The following is a 20,189-nucleotide window of genomic DNA, read 5'->3' as shown; positions in this document are numbered from 1 at the left end:
TTCTACTCTGAAAATAACTCCTAATGGACAAGGCACTATGGAAAACAGAAATCTTCCAGCTTTTTATTGTCACCAAAGAATTTAAGAGTGAAAGGAAAATGTAGATCTTTTTAGAACTATGTTTGGGAAGCTGACCAACATTCTTGTCATTCTGGGCTTTTCTGGAGCAACTAATATATAAAAAGTAGATATAAATTTTGTGGTCATGGTGATAGTGACAAGAAAAAACTTGGAGAATTTTTTTGTTAAAAATGCACAATAGTGATGTTAAACAAATTAGCAGCTGGCACCTTGAAAATTGTGTTTCCAGGTGACAGTACTCAACGTAAATGCAAAAAAAAAGAAACGTTTTAGCCAATTTTGCTAAGCTTTCTTTAAAAAATTAAATTACAGTTATGTGGCAGCTCTAGAGTATTGAAAGTTTCACAGTATGATTTAGGTAAGAAATATTGTAGATTTAACACACATTACCAAATACATACTGAAGTGGAGACATTGTAACATCTTTGCTGTCCTAAAGTAAAACATTTCAGTGCTAGAACCTCACATGCACCAAGGAATCAAATCAAAGACCATGGTATCATGAGAGGCACAAAAAATTTGCATTAGTAATCTGGAGAAGAAGAGTCACAGGCAGGATTCCTAGTGGAAAGATCTGGAAACATTCCACAGAAGGATGGAGGACTTGGGCAGGGAGACTGCAGGTAGCTGTGTACAAGTGCGGCGGGTTTCTAGGGTTCCCTGAGAGGGGGCCTGGGGCAAAGATGAGCATAGAAGTTTCAGTCTCAAGTATGTGCTTTAGAAAAACTGCTTAACCATTGAAGAAATACACAAAAATATTCCCCAAAGATCAGAATATAACTGAGTTTATCATGATGCTTCTTACTTTGTTTATTCTTAAATAGGTTATATATTTCTGTTTGCATCTGTTTTTTGGACTGTGTTATTGTTGCTATCACTGTTATATTTCCCACAGGAGCAATTTTGTTTAGAGAAAAATATTTGTCCTCTTCTATGATTGAATACATGCCTAGGCTAGACTGCCAGTTGGTTTTATCCTCTTGTGTTTCACATAACTTTATGAGGTGAGAAAATGGTTCACAGACTTAGTACTTAGCCATTTACAAATATCTGCTGTTGATCATATGCACAGCAAGGCCCTGGCTGGGACAGAGCAGCCTCTTCTTTCAAGAAGAGCAGTGTGGGTTTCATTTGTAAAAGCTAAGGTTTCTTAGCACAGTTCCAGGCACACTGTAGATGTTCCACCAATATTTATTGAATGAAGAAAATGAACACTCACCGAGAGGCTGTGTCATAATTCTTAATGTTGATTGGCTAACTAGAAATTTTACTTCACGTGTTACTAGGTTGTGATGAAACTGTTGGCCTGCCGTTTGTAGTAATTAACATTATAGATGTTAGAGGGCTCTTCTTGTTTGAGAACAATGACCCTGATTCTTATGGTTTTGGGTTTTCATTTTTATATTGTCCCCTTCTAAGCTGCTTTTCTCAATGATATTTCAGATACTTCACAGATTTTTTTTTTTTTTAATTTAATTTCCAACATGGTTAGTTTTCCCTTTAAATTTTCCCACTTCAAAACAATGGTTGAGCTGGGGATGCTTGGTGGAGGGATGGAAATTGCACCTCTCCCATCCCGAATTCTTCTAACAATAGAGTCAAGGCCAAATCACCCACTAGGGTGTGGAGGAGGGGATGGTTGAGAGGGGATCAAGAGGGAGATGCAGGGAAGTTTGGAAACAGGAAAAGGAAGTAGAAGGAAAGATTGGGCAGGGAGGAGGTTTGCAATAGTCTGCACATGTCTAGAAATGTGGGACTAGAATTCAGCTTTGAAGGTGCCCAGGAAGGATGGACAGTTTCTCTCCCTTCTGCGCCTGCATACTTTACCACCTAAGCACCGTCTAAGTATTGCTTTAGAAGGAGACTTTATTTGAATGCACTTGATTGTATTCTTCTCTGTTGGAGCTCCTTTGCGGGACTAATATAACATGGAAAAGGAAACTTGTCTTTGATGGTTAGGTAAAGAAATGGAGAACAGTTACAAGAGAGATGATGATAATGATGACATTGAAAGCAGAGGATTTTAAAAATTTTACTTTTATTTGTTAAAATAACTTGCACAAAATAATAAGATCATATTATTAATGCTGCGCACAGTGTGGTGCCATCCATGTAGAAATCCTGGTTTTAGAAAAAAAAATTGCTGTCTTGGAATAAATTGTTAGTAAATAACCAAATAGGTTGAACATGGATTTAAAATGTTATTATAGTAAGTGTAGTAGAGCCAACATTGTTATGTGGAATGGACACTTGTTTGCAAATGATTTGGTTTTGACATTTTTATATTTCATTGAAAAGGCAACAAGGTAATGCCAAAGGCCTGAGTTCTGCTACAGAAGGGCCTTGTAACTGTAAGAAGATCATTTAGTCACTCATGTCTCAGGTCTTCACTTGAAAATCAGCGTGCTGACCTTTGCCACCTGCAGATAATTGAAGTGATAGTCTTTAATGCATTCTAAGCTCCTTAAAGGACAATTACTGGATCTGGGTGCCAGCTCACACGTGAAAATGATCCATGTCCCACATAGGGGTGTTGTTAACATTGAAAAACTGAGTTAGATGGAAATAGACATTTGCTTTATCTGAGATGTGGTCCTTTTCTTTTTCCAAAGGAAAATTGGAGGCTGAGAGGAGATCTAAAGGGAGGAAAAGGGAGGTAGCTGCACTTAATTACCAGAGGCTGCCGCCCCTAACTGAGCCACGTTTGTGCTTTTCATTCCCGTTTTCTCAAACTTGAAATTAATTACATCCATTACCAGGTTTCCTTCCTGACAGTCTGTTTACTTGTTGGTTTTACTTCCTTCTAATACACTGAGTTGCTTGTCTTGCATGACAGACCCCGGGTGGCATGGCTGATTTGAGGTGCATGGCCATGGAGAGTTGATCCCGAGTTCTCAGCATGTGGCTTTAAAGGCACACGCCAAGTTGCCCTACTTTAGGTTACTGTAAATGGTTTTTGAAAAATGAATGAAAATGATTGATCAGTTACTTAGTTGCCCCTAGAGTGGGCCATAACATTGTGTCTTAGTAAGACTAGTATATCCGTTTACACATCATTTACATGGTTTGTGTTATACTGAGAGAAAGAGGCATTTTCACACCAAAAGCGGGAGGCATATATGTTAGGTAAAACCATGTAAAGATGTAATACTCTTGCTGTCCTGACACTTCTAGTAGAGGTGAGAAAATAGAGTAAATATGGATAAGTAAGTTTAATATAGTGAGGAAATACACAAAGCAGGGCATGATTAGTTGTAAATAAACGAATAGAACCGACTCTAAGACTGAATTGAGAAAATGAGAGATTTATGTGTCTGGAAAGACATAAGGAAGTGGGATTCGAGCTGTGTCCTGAAGAAAATGGGATTCAGATGAATTAGAGGAGAAAGGAGGATTAGGAAGAACGAAATTAGAGGTGTGCAGCCCTGGTCAGGAAAACTCTTACTCCCTGTGGAGAGAAATCAGGAGGAATAATCTCAAAGCAAGACATAACTGCAGAGATTTGAAATAGTTTTAGACCATGGAAACACATGCTTTTCATTGTGAAAATCCTTATAACTGGCCAAATTCACATCTTAAAAATACTGTAAGTGTTCTTTTTAATTTTTTCATGTTAATGATAGTGTTCAAATTTTGCTTTTTCTGCTTAATCTCAAGATGAGTTTCATTGCTTTTCCCTTCCCTACAGCCTTTTTTATTCATTCCCAAAGCGTAAACCTTGCTTACACAGAAAGTTCTAAATGCATTATTAATTATTAGTACCCACTATTAAACTGGGAGGAAAATACATTTCTGTTACTTCTGAGTAAAGAGGCAAAATCAATTTTCTTCAAATATTTCTCAAAGGCTTCAACGCATGACCTAAATTTCCTCAGTCCAGTAATCCAGTTACTCTGATGGTATGTGAAATCAGGACATTTGGTGTCTGGAAGAGATTTTAAAGATCACTTAGTACAGCATTCTCATTTTACCGCTGAGAAACCTGAGATCCAAAGAGATGAAATAAGGTTCTTTCAGTCCATCTGCTTTCTTAGGTACCCCTCCTCCCTCCCTTGTAAATTCATTGATCAAATGTAGGCACAACCCACTAGATTTGAAACTGGAGGAGATGCTCTTGGTGTCTGTGGGAGAAGCCAGAGCACATGTTTGGCTTTGTGTCTGGTCACTAGATTTTCACCATAGCTGATGTGTTTGGGTAAAGATCTGAGGGACACTTCTGCCACTGTGACTCATAATAACTCCTGAAGGCTTTTATGGTACCCATCAATGTGCTCACCCCATTAATTCCTAAAGGATACAGGTAAGGGTCTTCTGGCCCTTTTTGGCTGTGACTGTTGAATTCCCTACATAAACCAAGTATTTTAGATTTGTTTCTTTCAGGAAGAGGTGGGGGGAGAGTGATAGTGGAGGAAACTTGGTATTGGCCTATGTTCAGTTCTGGCAATTTAAGATGACAGTTCAGCCAGGTTCTATTTTGTCATCTTCCTCACTTTCCCTCCCTCTCTCCGAGCCTATAGGAGAATATCCAGAAGAATGCCATCCCCACACCTGCCCCACATAATTCAGAGCTGTTGCAAACTGCTGTGTTGAACAGGAAGAGTTTGAGGTTGTGTCTCCTCTTTCATGTATATATGCCCCAAAGAAGTTTTTCTATCTGATGGCCAGACTCTGGATTAGTTTAAGCTGCCTGTGCCAGATTTTTAAAACTAGGTGTTAAGAAGTGCTTTTCCTAGAGTACTTTTCCTGGCAGACATCAAACATGACAGGCAGGGGAGTGGCCTGTGGAGCTGAAATCTACCAGTTTCTTTTTTTCCCTTTACTTTCTGAGTGCCTTGCCATCACTAAAAAATGAGATTTAGATTTTTCTCTGTTAATTAGGAAAAGCTGTTGCAGTAGTAATAAAGCTTAGTCTCTGTACATGTTTGCTTTGTTTTTTTGGGGGGGTGGGGGGCATGGGTATCATGTTTGCTTAGGTGCCTTTATGGAGATCCTAATTTTTTATGTGAGTGTGGCATTTACATCTATCCAGTCTTGTCTCTTCTTTTGAAAATTAGGTTTTCCAGTTAGTCTTTTAAAATATTACATGATTTATCACAAAAATGAGAGGATGAGAGGAAACTTTTGTAGGTGATGGATTAGTTTATGGCATAGATTGTGGTGAAGCTTTCCTGATTATATACTTATCTTCAAACTCATCAAATTGTATACATTAAATATGTACAGCATTTTTATATCAATTTTACCTCGAAGTGGTTTAAAAATTATACAAGTTAGAATAATTATTTTGCTGTTAAACCAAGAAACTTTAGTAATTGCTTTTTCTATATCTAAGTACTTTTGTACTATAAGGGTGTCAGGTCAGATAAATGACACTTACTATGAAACAATAATAGAGTTTTTTTAATGGGATTTTTGCTTCTGAGCTTATTTATTTTTCTAAAAATACCAAAACGCTTTGAATTTATTTGTAAAATACTCAGAGTCCTAAGACCTGTAACATAATTCATGTACTTTCTTTTATCCTGTTTTGCCAGAATAGGGGATGAAAACATCAAGTATTGGAGAATGACCCTTTGAAAATATTCTTATAATATTTTTATGATTGAAGGCCAGGATTAGAAGTGTATTTAGTGAGGAAGTGGGGGTGAGACGTAGGGGAGAGAGAAGCAGGCAGACAGATGCACTCTATGTTTAAAATAATACATCACTTAATATATTTTGATGGGAGACAGATTTTTTTTTAACATTCTCTGTAACATAATTTATGGTTTAGCAAGAATCCTTGTAACAGTGTTTCTTTAATGAATTTTCCTTTTTATTGACGGTGATATATTAAAAAATAGAAGTGTTGGTTGCAGGTCACATGTTGTGATGTTGATGATGGAACCAGGGCAAGCTCTCCTGACTCTAATGTGAATCAGAATCTTGGCAATGTCTTTCATAATTTATTAGTTTTTAAAGTGAAGTGCTTTGCTTATGAAGCTTCAGGGAAACAAGGACAATAAAATGTACAATTAATTAAAATCTTTAGAACCACCAGCAGCAGCATTAATAAAACGTTACCATCTAAAGCACATAAGAATTGCAGCTAACTCTCCCATCTCAGTGGGAAAAACCAGGATAAAAGAGTCTTTCATCATAGTCAATAAACTGAGTTTGTTGGACTTGGGCTGATAGATTTTCAAAGAAATAGGCTCATAGCCAATAGCCCTCCTCCCTACATAAAACATCTGGGTGCTGTCAGCTTTAATAATAACAGTCACCTGCCTTTATTTAGCACTTCATTGACATGTTCTTTTTTTTTTTAATCGAAGTATAGTTGATTTACAGTGTTATGTTAATTTCTACTATACAACAAAGTGATTCAAAGTGAATGTATATGTATATACATTCTTTTTTAATATTCTTTTCCATTATGGTTTTTCATAAGATACTGAATATAGTTCTCTAAGCTATACATATACAGTAGGATCTTGTTGTTTATTCATTCTATATATAATAGCTTACATCTGCTAATCCCAAAATCCCACTCCATCCCTCCCCCAACCCCCTCGCCCTTGGCAACCTCAAGTCTGTTCTCTGTGTCCCTGAGTCTGTTTCTGTTTCGTAGATAGGTTCATTTGTGTCATATTTTAGATTCCACATATAAGTGATATCATATTGCCCTTTCCCTTTCTGACTTACTTCACTTAGTATGATGATCTCTAGTTGCATCCATGTTGCTGCAAATGGCATTATTTCATTCTTTTTTATGGCTGAGTAGCATTCCATTGTATATATGTACCACATCTTTATCCATTCATCTGTCCTTGGACATTTAGGTTGTTTCCATGTCTTGGCTATTGTGAATAGTGCTGCTGTGAACATGGGGGTGCATGTCATTGATAAGTTCTTGTTTAATCCTCACAAGAACTTTGTGGGATAGATGTTGGGGTTTCTTTTATATAGATGAGAAAACAGACTCAGATAAGTTACAGAATGCTTCTCCAAGTATCGTCTTTGGACCAGAACCACCAACAGCAGCAGGAACACACAGAAAGGCAGATTCACAGCCCTACCTCAGAATCAAACTTCAAGGAGGGAGCCCAGCAATCTGTGTTAACAGATTGTTAATCTCCAGCTGATTCTTATGCCTGAATTTGAAAAGAACTGGGTTATAAGACTTAGGTGACACAACTATGAATGGGAGCAGAATTTAAGCCCTAGTATATTGGACTTTACTATTCACAGGAACATCCATAAGTTAACCTTCCAAACAGGGGTCTCCCAGAACTATCCATCCTGTAGGCTTGCTATAGGTTTTTTTCTTTTTTTCCATCCTTAGCCCCTGCCTTTACAAACAACTGCTCTGTTGAATGTATGTGCAAAAAGAAACAGTTTTAAGAGGAAGATCCTTTAAAAATCTTTCTTCAGAGAGCCAGCTAGCTCTGGTCTCTTTCCCCTTTATACCATCATCTTCTTCCAGAAGGTTCTTTGGAAACTGAGAAGTGTTTGGAAGTCCCTGGAATCATTTATAGGCTTTGCTATGTTTACTTCTGTGTCATCACAATGATAGTACGGTGTCAGATACATAGGTGCTAAACTAGTTCTCATTGGATCATTGATAGACTAGCACTGTTTTCATCTCTAGAATGTTGGCACCACGCTGACAAAGTGTGCAGACAAATCACAGTACTTGGTTGCAGTTTTGCCATTGCCTGGTTGTGTGACCTGCGTGCATTATCCGACTCCTGAGTTGTGGTTTCCTAATCCGAAAAATAGAGGGGATGATATCTATCTTATTAGATTAGATTTGGTTCTTTGAGAGTTCTTTGGAAACCACTGGGTGCTAGGCAGATGCGAAGGCATGTTCGGAAACGTCCTGAAGACTGGCTTCTGAGGTCGGGTGTCCTGAGACGTTTGGGGATGAACCTGTGTTCCCCTCCCTCTGATGGTGACTGGGTTTGTCAAATGAGTCTCCGCGGAAGGGAGAAGTGGGCTGTGTGCTGTAGGGGAAGCTGGGGCTGGGGACTCACCCAGGCCCGGCTGTGAGCACGCTAACGCGTCATCTCTCAGCTCCATCTATGAGATGGCTATCAGGAGACCTGCTTGTAGAAGTTGTTGTGAGGAAAGAGGGCAGAGTTGGAGACAAGAGAGTTGGGAACCAGACTTGCCTGACCACAGGCCCAGATGACTACATGTGGGTGGCAGGCCAGGTCTCTTACAAGCACACTACATGTTCGTGTGTGTGTTCGGTTGCGGGTAGCACAGAGCGTGCTTCTTCTAAAGGGGCAGCAGCTACTTGGCTCTACGGATTATTACCCTGTGGGAATGTGAATCTGGGGTTACCCGGTCATCTGAGTTTTGAGGGGAAGCCAGCGATCTGGATTTTTGGGTGACATCTTTAGATTTTCTTAGCACTGACTGAATAAAACAAAACACTTTGTGGCCCAAGTAACACACATCTGTGGGCCAGATTTGGCTGTAGGCTGCTAGCTGCTGGCCTCTGCTGCAGAGTGTTCTATAAACATGACCCGTTATTATTGGAAGTCCTGGAATTTATAATAACCTCACAGGAGCCTTTATGTTTGGGCCCTTCGAGCAATACGTTCGTGCTCTCTTTGCTACCCTCGCAACTTCTCCCCAACACACACTGGGCCTGTTTTGATACAAACTCCAGGGACTTTAAATTTATATTGCACAGTATAATTTGAAGAGATCCTGAAGCCAGGTGGGTAGGCAGGCTGGGAAAACAGATCTCCTTAGTGGAGAGATTTGGGATATTGGCACTGTGGTTTTTACCTCTCCTCCTAGAAGGTCAGACCGTGGATTGCTGCCCAGCGGGGCCCCTCGAGTTTGCTGAGCCACTGGGATAAAAATGGTCCATTGCATACCTTTAGGAAGTTTTTTCATTTTTTAAAATTTGTGTTACAGAAGAAAGACTTTGATGTGGACAACCTCAGTAAATCAGAGCTTCGGATGCTCTTCAGCGTGATGGAAGGGGAGCTGGAGGCCAGAGACCTCGTCATCGAGGCCCTGCGGGTAAGAACCTTCTAGGGCCGAGTCCCATTTCTGTATCATTTTCTTTTCTCAAATGGCCAGTGGCAAAGCTGCTGCTTCTTAATTTTTGAGTCATATAGATTTTAAATGTTACATCAGGTTAAAATGCGCCCCTTACCCCAAATACCAACCCATAACCTTGATAAGCCCAAACACACACTGAGGTCAGATGGTCATTGAAAGGAGGGGGAATGATTCTAAACCGTTTAATTTGGGGAACTCGAGAATTAAGCTGTATGGCTTCTGAAATCCTTTTATGTTTCCCATATGTATTTGGTTAAAGACATAAGTTCTCAGAAAATTGGTAGCTTGGTATCCTAAACATATGTGAGGCCAGTGAGGAAAAACTAAGAGAATCATTTATAAAAGAAATTGCTGATAATAGAGGTTTTTTCTTTCCTGTATAAATTATGATTTCTTATTTTCAGAGACTCTTGAGTTAAAAACTAAACATTTATATGTACATATGTATCTTCGAATAGTTTTATTACTTTTTTCATCTGATCTTACAGTAATTTTTAACTTTCCATAATTTGCAAAGAATTATCTTCCAGTAAATTAGAATATCTCAGTAGAGTTTTGTTTCCTTAAAAATTATGTTAGAAAATCCTACATCAAGAAAGCTTCACTGGTCACTCCCAAGATTGCGCTTGTTTTGGTACGTGAGCCAAACTTAAGGTTTTATTTTTCTCTTTTATATTTAATACTTTGTATGTAATCAGGTGTTTCCTGGCTCTTGGTCATTTGACCGAGAGGGATATATTTATTACGCAGGAAGTACGGATTTATTTTTTTCACCAGGGAATATTTCCTCAAACTTTGTCTTAGGGAGTTTATTTTAACAAGTGAAACTCTGTGGAATGGATCGATAAAAACAAGGTTACCCCCATGGGTGCTAATATGGTGGGGAAAGAGATAACAACGGTGGACGGTCAGACATAATGGAGATGGTGGACATGCTGAGAATCAGTGGGGCAAGGGGCAACGGTTCCTGAAATAATGAGTTAAGTACATTTTCACAACCTGGAAATTGGTATAGTGGGGATAATAATTATTCTTCAATCTGTTGACAGAGAATGATGGCCTCAGAAAAAGTGGAGTGTGGTTATACCACCTCCACGCCAGTGATGAATTGAGGGTGTTGCTTTTTGAAGGATAAGAATTGCTAAGTAGACTTGTGCACGGTTTGATAGTGAGAGGTATTCTTCCTGTTCCACTTTCGAGACATTTGCACTGTTTGCCAGTGTGTATTTTCTTGAATGAACTTTGGGGGAGACAGGCTAAGGCAGTGCATCACTCAGATCTGTGACGCTCAGCCCAAGGAGAGAACAAGGCAACAGTCACCTGTGAGGCCAGTAGTGTAGCTTCTTGAGACCAAAGAGATGTGAGGGCTTCAGTTCTCCCTTAGGTATTTCTCTGTCCCTCTCTATTCACCTGTAAAAGGCATCAGCACTGTGGTATTTCCCTCTGCTCACACAAATGTTGGAGCATTTAGCAGAGTCTGTGTTTTTATGTAGCACCTTAGCAACCACATGTATTTCTCATTTTTACTTAATTGCGATACTTTCAAACTTGAGCAGAGGTAAAGGCTTGCTAATGATCAGGGCTTGCCGAACTGAAAGTTTTTCATAGAATCAAAGCATGTTGGAGCTGCCAGGAGCCTTAGGTGATATTCTAGGTCAGGATTTGCATATCTATCAGACCTAGTTTTTCATTTTCATAAAATACTTTGTATTACCCTTTTACTATGCTGAAATGAAATGTATGGAAAATTGCATATGTAAGTAGGCTATGTTAAAAATAACCAATACATTGCCCTAATTGTGATACAAAGTAACAGGAGAGTAATTTATAATAAAATATTAGGTGTTTCAACGTATAACTGCTCAGGCATGACTATAGTGGAAGACATGATAAAATAGATGGCTGTTCCCACCTATTCTTATAACATTGACATGAGTGCAATCGTTGCAAAAGAATCCTGATCCACACATGCCATGTCATTGACTTAGGTACAGGGAGCAGATTTACTATTGGTGAGGTGATTTTTCTGAAGTGGTGAATGGCACTTGGTAAAGTTCCCAACAAAAGCAGACATTTACATGAGAGTTGAATGGCTGAAAAATTTAGTGTTCGTTAGAACTGAATTAAAACAACTTGTTTATGTGTGAAAAGAAGCTACTCTTTAGGCTCAGATAGTCATACTGAAGGTTCTAATGAAAGGAATGAGCAGAGGGACATTTGAAAATTCTGGGGACTTGGGACAGTTCCTGACTGTGTAGCAAACCCCTAGCCCTGCTCCCTAAGTGCCAATCACTGTGAAAACTAATTGTTCTTGCTTATTTCCAAGACATCTAGGGTACTGCCCCTGTGGAGGACCACTGGCTGATACCAGTCTCTTTTATTTATAGACTGAAATCAAACAAACAATAAGGAAGCCCAAAGAGATTGAGACTTCTCAGGTTGAAAATGTGGCATGCCAGAACTTGGCATGTTTGGAGATTCTTAAAGCCTTTCGTCCCTTTTTAAAATTGAGAATTGTGATTGATTTGTTTAGATCATTGCATTTTTAGGAGTAGGTAATAATGTCATTTTCATATACCTGTCGTAGATGTGGTAGACTCACTGTGGTGATTTACTGATTGACTATTCCCTTGGGGGCATTAGTTGGAACTGGTGAAACTAGTGAAATATTTACTTGGGTCCAGATGTGTCCTTTAGTTACCTTTTCCTTTAACAGTAGAATATAATTTAGTGACTGGCTAGTGCCCCAGAAAGAAATTGGGAAGGAGAGAGAATGTGAAACTTTTATTTTTACTTCATATTATAAGATAAACTTATTCCTAAATTAAAAATCAAAATCTCAATTAGTAAACAGTATTCAGTTGGGAGAAATACATTTTGTTTAAAGAAAAAGTCAAAAGTACTTTCTCAGTATAGTAAAGATTTTTGAGTTTAATATGTAAATTGTGATTTTTTTTTTTGAGATACAAGATGCCTAATTTGTGCCCTGAATTTTATTAAAATTTAGAAATGATTTCTGTTGTGAGGCATTCAAATTCTTTAGAATTTTAGAAACTTTAGAAAGGTATTTGAGACCAAGCTATTTTACTTTTTTAATCATGTTATCCTGATGCTCTTGATTGTCAGGTTACCATGAAAAGTTGCATAGATCCTTGGATTAATGGCCATAGACTTGTCAGGACAATCTATAAATATGATTTTGGGGGAAGGGTGTTAGGAAATTACAATATATATTTTGGTATTTTTACTGTTTTCAGATGTTTAAGGTAAAAATATTTCTCAGTATGCTTATGACTTTATAACAGGTATAATATTCAAGACATTAATTTTTATTGGGAAATTATATTTTAAAAAGAGCAATTTAGTGGAAAATCTGAATTGCATAAAGCTGCTTAAATGTAATATGTTTTAATTTTATCGCATAAGAAATATTTTGTTTCTCAGTGATTTCCCCCTCATTCACATAAAGTAGGAATAAATTGTTGAATGAATATATTCTATATCAAATAAAATCTAGAAAATACTTTGGAGTTTAATAAAGAATGTGTGCAACAAGAAGCAGCTGTATTTTCTGAAAACCAAGATAGACACACAGCCTTTTTTTTTTTTTAACTTTTTGGGTTTATTTATTTATTTATGACTGTGTTGGGTCTTCGTTTCTGTGCGAGGGCTTTCTCTAGTTGCAGCAAGTGGAGGCCACTCTTCATCACGGTGCGCGGGCCTCTCACTGTCGCGGCCTCTCTTGTTGCGGAGCACAGGCTCCAGACGCGCAGGCTCAGTAGTTGTGGCTCACGGGCCTAGTTGCTCCGCGGCATGTGGGATCTTCCCAGACCAGGGCTCGAACCCGTGTCCCCTGCATTGGCAGGCAGATTCTCAACCACTGCGCCGCCAGGGAAGCCCCAGACACACAGCCTTTTGAATCAAATGTAATTGAATGTTCAAGATATGAACATCCAACTTAATCCAGAAATCATTATTTCAATGCGCAGTGTTTAGTTTGTGGAATCCTCTGGCCCTCACTCCCTTTTCCCTCTTGCTACTAGTATTTTTACCAGCATCTTACTCAAAGGGGAGACAAAGGCAGGAAGATGAAAATGCTGTAATTATAAAATTTTAAGAGTTAAAATTGTTTTAGCCTCCATTTTTACAGGGTCTAGCCTTCTATCCTTAGCATGAGTTTATGTAAATATTATATCATTGAAACAATGAATTCCTTGGGCAGGTAGCTCCAGATTTGCCTTCTTTTTCCATTTGGATTAGATAAATGAGAATTAACACTATTAACAGACATGGCAGTTCTTCATCCTAACCAATAGTCACTATAGAGTGACCGTATAATCCAGATTTTCAAGTCTTATTCGCACTGAAACTTTAAGAAGTTAGCCAGTTTCACATTTCCTCAGATAGAAAGCATTTGTAGCCCCTGTATCATAGGGGATATCAGATTATAGAATTGACTTGTGCAAGCAGCTGCAACAAAGAGACCCGAAGTATAAAAGATTAAATAAGTAGTTCATTTCTCACATACCATTCTGGAGGTGATTGATCTCTGCTGGAGGGGCAGCTCTGTGCCAAGTGGTCGTTCAGCTACCCAGGTGGCTTATTGCTCTCCATAGGGAATTAGCATCCTCTGTACGGTTGAAACTTGGTTAATGCCACCTCCACATCCCAACCTACGGTGAAGGGTGGGGGCAAGGGAGGAAATGAAGGAGAAGCAACTTCCTGTAAGCAGCGCACACATGTGCATTGGTGAGAACTTTTGTGGACACTCCTAGCTGCATAGGAAACTGGGGAATGTCACCCTCTGGCTGGCTACATGCTAGTGCTGTGGGGGAAGGGAGGAGCTTAGAGGACCCCTAACAACCTAATACAGCCCATTATCTTGGTGTAATGTTACCGTATACAGTGTCCTGGGATATGGCACAAGAAGATCCTTCTTCCTCCTTCCCTCAGTAAATATTTGTTAAGTGCCTACTTTGTACCAGGCACAGAAAGTTTGAATGTCAGTGGAGCTTTATTACAATGCCAAGATCGTTCCCATTTAGAAAATTCTTCTATCTTGACTTTATATATTTAAAATTAATTGTTCTGAGTAGTGTCATTTGGGCCGAAGGTATACTTTCTCAGGCGGTGGCTCAGTATGTATTTTGCCTAGAATATGTTCCTTTTTGAAAACCTGACCTTTCCATTGGGTTCAAAACTCAATTAAAAAAAATTTTTTTAAAGGTTTTGTTTTAAAGCAGGGTTTTTCGCCCTCAGCACGATTGACACTTGGGGCCAGGTGTTTGCTGCTGCTGCTGTTGCAGGGAAGGGGCTATCTTCTGCACTGCAGGACGCGTTGTAGCCTCCCTGGCCTCTGTTTGCTCACTGGATGCCAGCAGCACCTCCCTAGTTGTGACAGCCAAAAAGGTCTCCAAATCACCCCCATTTGGGAAACACTGCTGTAAAGTAATACTGGTTAAGGAAATGCCACTTTCAAAACTATATTTGCTGAAATAAATGTAAGAACTTTAATGATTCAAATATATTTTATGATCCAGTGATTTTCCTGTGAAATATTTTTTCTCAGAGCTAAAAATTAATCTGAAAATGCCCATTTTAACAAATTTCATGACTGTTTCAAAACACGCCACAGATTTAAAATTGCATTACAGTTTCTTAGGCAGAACTTAAATGTTTTATTTTTAAAATTCAAAAACCTTTATGGCTGTATGGCTCAGTGCTGGAAACTTTACATAGAACAAAGTCAATCTTTTTAAATAAAATGGAAGCATTAAATAGAATAATGTTTCCACTCGTTTTGAAAGCAGCTGCGAGTATACTACAGAGTACTGTGAGGGTTTTCCTCATATGACTTGTCTGCTAAATAATGATAAAAGAATAACATTCTGGTTTCAGCTAAGTAAAACAGGCAGCCTTTTGTATTTCAAAATTCTCCTATGATTGCAGGCAATTGATTGACCAAAACGTACCCTTTTTTGTGCTGTTTATTTTAATTAACGAATGAATTTGCTGAGCAGAGCTGAATTCGTGAAACATAAATTGTTTTCTTCCCCGTCTGCTGAGATAACGCCTTTGTTCTATGTCTAGAAAAAGGAAGAGAGTTGACCAGACGTTGTGTTTTTTCTGCAAGCAAATGAGTTTTTCATAATATACAATAGCTGATGATTTTTAAATAGCATTGTATTTGGTCTAGTAGGGCAAACAGGAAATATTAATTTTGATTTTTCGGAGAGACTTTATTTGCCCTGTTGAACATTTGCTATTAGTGAAGGAAAAAAATAGAAGACTATCAGGCAAAATACTGCTTTCTTTTTAATATTAGGGATAGGGGATGAAGAGATACAAACTATTAGGTATAAAATAAGCTACAAGGATACATTGTACAACACAACAGGGGATATAGTCAATATTTTGTAATAACTATAAATGGAGTATAACCTTTAAAAATTGTGAATCACTGTATCGTACTTATAGAATATTGTACAGCAATGGTACTTCAATAAAAAAAATATATAAATGGAATCATATGGTAAAAAAAAATGAAGGTAATGATGCCACGAAAGCGAAGTGTTTATCACTACCATTTAATACGCAACTGATGTCACTCAAGTAACATTTTCTTCCTGATTATTAATAAATTAGCGGGATATCTGTGAGAACAAACTAAAGATGAAGCTTTCCCAGCTCAGTGATGTACCATTTGATCCACACTGGGTGCAGGATAGGTTCAGGGTTACAAATGGTATGAAACCAGGAATGTACTTTTGTACACTTTGAAGATTATCATAATTTGTGGGACTGTCAGTTCAATTAACTGTTACTTTAGAATTAGTTCCTTGTGATCTGAAAATAAAAGGTGTTCCTTTGATGCATTCTGATAATATTTCAGCCATCTCATCTTAACCCTCAGTGGCTAAGCTACGAGTCATGGGTTCTTGTGGGAATTTCCTTTGCCACGTATATGACTAATTCTATCTTGATTATAAGAAGAAACAAGGGTCTAAAGCAGTACCCAAAGTTCTACCCTCCTTCTCTTTGGTTGTGGTTACTTTGGGAAGAAAAGAGGTTTCAGGTTCTGCTTTTCAGTTTTCTGAGTCAAAATATAAATAGTTGTTGAACAAATAAGAAAGGAAAGGCTATATCCCATATTTCAAATGTAGTTGGACAAGGTGGGGAAAGGTGAGGGGATCCAGCATCCGTTTCTTCAGCAGATGTTTATTGTCTTCAGGCATGTCCTGGGCTTCGAGGGTCGTGACCAAGGGGTATGCTTTCTTTCTCATGGATCTTAGAGTCTAGTAGGAGAGATTGACATTAAACCAATAAACACAATATCTAAGTACAAATTATGATTATGAAAGAAAAGGAAAGAATGTTAACGAGATTAAGGGTAGCTTATATTGGGTCAGAAAAGACTTCCCTGTGGAAGTGATGTTCCCTGAGACTTGAAGGAGGGATATCCTGAGCCCAGTTGGAAGAAGGGTGTTCAGGCAAAGGGAGTGGCACATTCAAAGGCCCTTGGAGAGGAAGGAGCTTGATACTTGATAGGAACTGCAGGAAATCAGAGAGCAAGCAAGAGTGGCACAAGATCAGATGCAGATGGCGGCTGGGGCCAGACCATGCTGGAGGGCGAAGGCCGTGGAAAGGCTGGATTTCATCCTACCTGAGGTGGTCAGCTGTTGATGTGTTTAAGCTGGAGAATCCCAGTGATTTGATGTGCTGTTAAAGTCATCTTTTAAGAAAATGCAAAATTATAGTGTATTCTATTTTTTTGTATCAGAAGTTTAATTTATTAAATGTAAATATTTTTAGCTTATCACCACTTTCAAGGGAAAGATGACAAAGAACACCCTAACTGTTGGGCAGACAAAAGTTTGTAGGAGAGCCATAGTAAAGAGGTAGAATGTCATAATGGTTGTCTTAGAAATGTGAATATCTCAGATGCTTCCAAATATTGCCCTTGAAGAGGGCATGGAAAATGTGCTTCCTCGTTACTTTTGTCTCTTAGCAATGAACAGTGTTTTCCTTCAAACAGTTAAGATGAGCTGATTATGGTTTTTAGTTAAGGTCTTGTGCACCTGAGATAAGATTGATAAGGTAAATCCTCCACATGAAATTTTTTAAAAGGCAAAATTCTATCTTCAGTTGTATTTTTTTCCCCCAATCCAGTTCTCCTCAGTTCAGCTTAGATTTTTAAATTAAATGAGTTTTTTGGTTAAAAGACCTCTTCTTTCATAACTTAAGATTACTGTAAATATCTAAAGACCTATCTGTTATAAAATCAAATTCCTTTTCAGCTTTTTCACAGAGGGTTGGGAAAAGTAGCAGAAGATTGCTTCACATAGTGCTAAAGATGACCTGGCAAGAATGTAAAATACATTTCAACGCGGTCGGAATTTGTTCTCCTCCAGGACATCTATGTTGGCCTATTTTAAGTGGACCATTACAGGGCTTATGCTCACATAGTTACCCCTTACAAAAATAAAATGCTAAAGCCGACAAGCTCTCCAGCAGCCCCGACCCCTTCTCATGACATTCTTCCATGGAAAACAGACCGTGGACAGAGTCTTCTCTTGGTGTCAGGCACTGCACTAGGCACCTTACCTGTATTAAAGTGGAGTTGCATCTCCTATGGGCATTAGGTTTTAATGGTTAAAATAATGCAGATAGTAAGCCCTTGGGAAGCTCTTAACTTACCAGTAAAGTACATGAGACATAGTTTTGTATATACAAGCCTGAGTAGTAATTTTTATGCACAGCATAGGTTGATTCTCACCAAGTTAGAAGGAAAGGACCATCTGTGTGCTGGTGTCTGGGCATTGCAGCTCTTCTGCCTTTAAGGAAGACTTTAAATCCCTAGGTAAATGGGGCTGGGTGGGTGCTTTCGTAGCACATCTCTCTGGCCTTAATGCAAAGTCATAGGTTTGTCTGAATTCTAAGGATTAAACAAGGTAATATGCTACAGCACCTAGCAAAGGATCTGGCACATAATAGGTGCTTGAAAAAAGTATTTGCATTTGAATCTCAGTCTGTGTTGGTAGAAAATATTTCCCCCTGCACTTTCTCCTCCTCCTCACACTTTGAAAGTTATAGGACAGACCTTGGTCACCTGCTTCCTATCTAATAAAGTGGGCATTGCTTCTTATTTCTTAGGGTAGAACTCTCACTCCTCAAGTCAGAATTGGCCAGATGGAAACTAAAGCTAATCTAGGCTACTAATTTATCCTTGCAGCCCCTAAGGCAGGCAGGAAAATAAGCAGTGGTAGGAAATCAGATGGAAATTTTGAACGATCAGACCACAGGCTGAAAAGAGGTAGAGTCAGCAGCATTTCTGGGGGCTCCTGGGGTGGCTGTACGGGTCCTGAGTGGAGAGAAATGACTTGTCAGGTATCGTCCAGACAACGTTTTCTAAAGTAAAATTATCCCCCGCCAAAAGAGGGCTTAGCAATTTTGGAAATTTCTAAAGTGTTTTGGGAATAGGATAATACGTACTGTTAATTATTTTTAAAAGTGACGTTTTAAGTGTATAGAAATGGTGGGATAACAGTTAGACCTATGAACCGTTATAAATACTTATCCTACAGCTTGTCAGTCTGTTTCCCACATCTTCATATTTAGGCAGCATACTCTTTTTTATGCTAAATCTTTGATTTTCGGTGGCATTGCTTTAAACTTGGCATGAATAATTCTGTTTACAGCCACCTTTGTTCCTGGCCATCTAAAAGTGAAGAGGAGGGAGGTGGTTCAATCCTTTCAAACTATCATATGATATCACTTATAGGTGGAATCTAAAAATGGATACAAATGAACTAATTTACAAAACAGAAACAGAATCACAGATTTAGAAAACAAATTTATGGCTACCAAAGGGGAAAGGTGGGAGGAGGTGAGGCATAAACCAGGAGGTGGAAATTAGCAGGCATACCCTTCCGTAGAGAAAATAGGTAATCGATAAGGAACAACTGTATAGCACATAGAACTCGACTCAACACACTGTAATCACCGGAAGAGAATACATAAGACTGGTAAGAGTCTGAAAAAGAATATATAGACGTCTCTCTCTGTAAGTGAATCAAGGGAATGTACACCAGAAAGAAACACAGCATTGTAAATCAGCTATACTCCACTATAAAAATAAATTACAGAAAAAAAAAATCCTTTCAAACTAAAACAATTTCTTTTCTACAACCTCCTTCCTTCACCCCATGATTGTGGTCTAGGCAGTAGGCAAACTGAAATCAAGAAAAGGGTCAGTTCCATTTGACTCATGCTTCCAAGGAATCCTGAGGTTTGCTGCAGTTTCCAGCAAGCAGAATTTGGAGCAGGACGTGGGGATAGAATGGGACTTAACATTACTGAGTTTTTATTATGTGCTGGGCACTTCACATACATTATCTCCTGTCATCTGTATGAAATCTCTTGATCAGTTATAGTTGCCCACTTTAGGAATAGAGAAACAGCCTCTGAGAATCAATAAGCCATTTTCTCTCTGACTCCTAACCTTGGCTCTCACCATGCCTCTGCTTCAAAGGAAACATTAATGACACTAATCATTTTCCTGGAGCTGGAAGCTGTCATTCATGGAATCTTTATCTTACTTTAAATGCTGTGAATTCCCAGAACATTTCCCACACACCTGTAGTCAATTGTAAATATCAAAAGCTGCACAGAAATTGAAACTACACAGAAATTGTTGTTGGAAAGTCTTCTGTTTAATCATGTGCTGTTCCCTCCCAATTGACTGCAGGTAATTATAAACAGAAGTAAATCCGGCAAGACTTCTAAGATCTTATTGAATGGCAATTATGAAAATATAGAAGAGCATCATTGATTTTTTTTTGAAATGTTTTCTTCTTCTCAATAATTATCACACCAAGTACAGAAAAGTTCTGTAATAAGGATATTCTCATCTTCTGGATGAGAACCTTCTGGAGCATGTGTGAATGCTGCATGACCCAAATTTCCATTAAGGAAATGGAGATTTCTGAAACAGACAAGGATGAGGTACCTAAGGAACTGCTAATTCTATCCTGATCATCTTCCCA

General features: G+C 38.5%; 1 protein-coding gene across 3 annotated transcripts in view; it reads left to right on the top strand.

Annotated features, from left to right (window-relative positions):
• The window catches only part of CTTNBP2 (cortactin binding protein 2), a 156,459-nt gene that overhangs the window by 2,740 nt on the left and 133,530 nt on the right, over positions 1-20,189 (top strand). For all 3 annotated transcript variants that reach the window (XM_082399966.1, XM_082399964.1, XM_082399965.1), the window contains exon 2: positions 8,995-9,102. In XM_082399966.1, the coding sequence (XP_082256092.1) occupies positions 8,995-9,102 (108 nt within the window). The remainder of the gene's footprint in view (positions 1-8,994; positions 9,103-20,189) is intronic.

Source organism: Balaenoptera borealis, assembly GCF_965194805.1.
Source record: "Balaenoptera borealis genome assembly, chromosome: 7".
Lineage (NCBI taxonomy): Eukaryota > Metazoa > Chordata > Mammalia > Artiodactyla > Balaenopteridae > Balaenoptera > Balaenoptera borealis.
The sequence above is the reverse complement of the archived record's forward strand: the minus strand, read 5'-3'. Positions and strand labels throughout refer to the sequence as shown.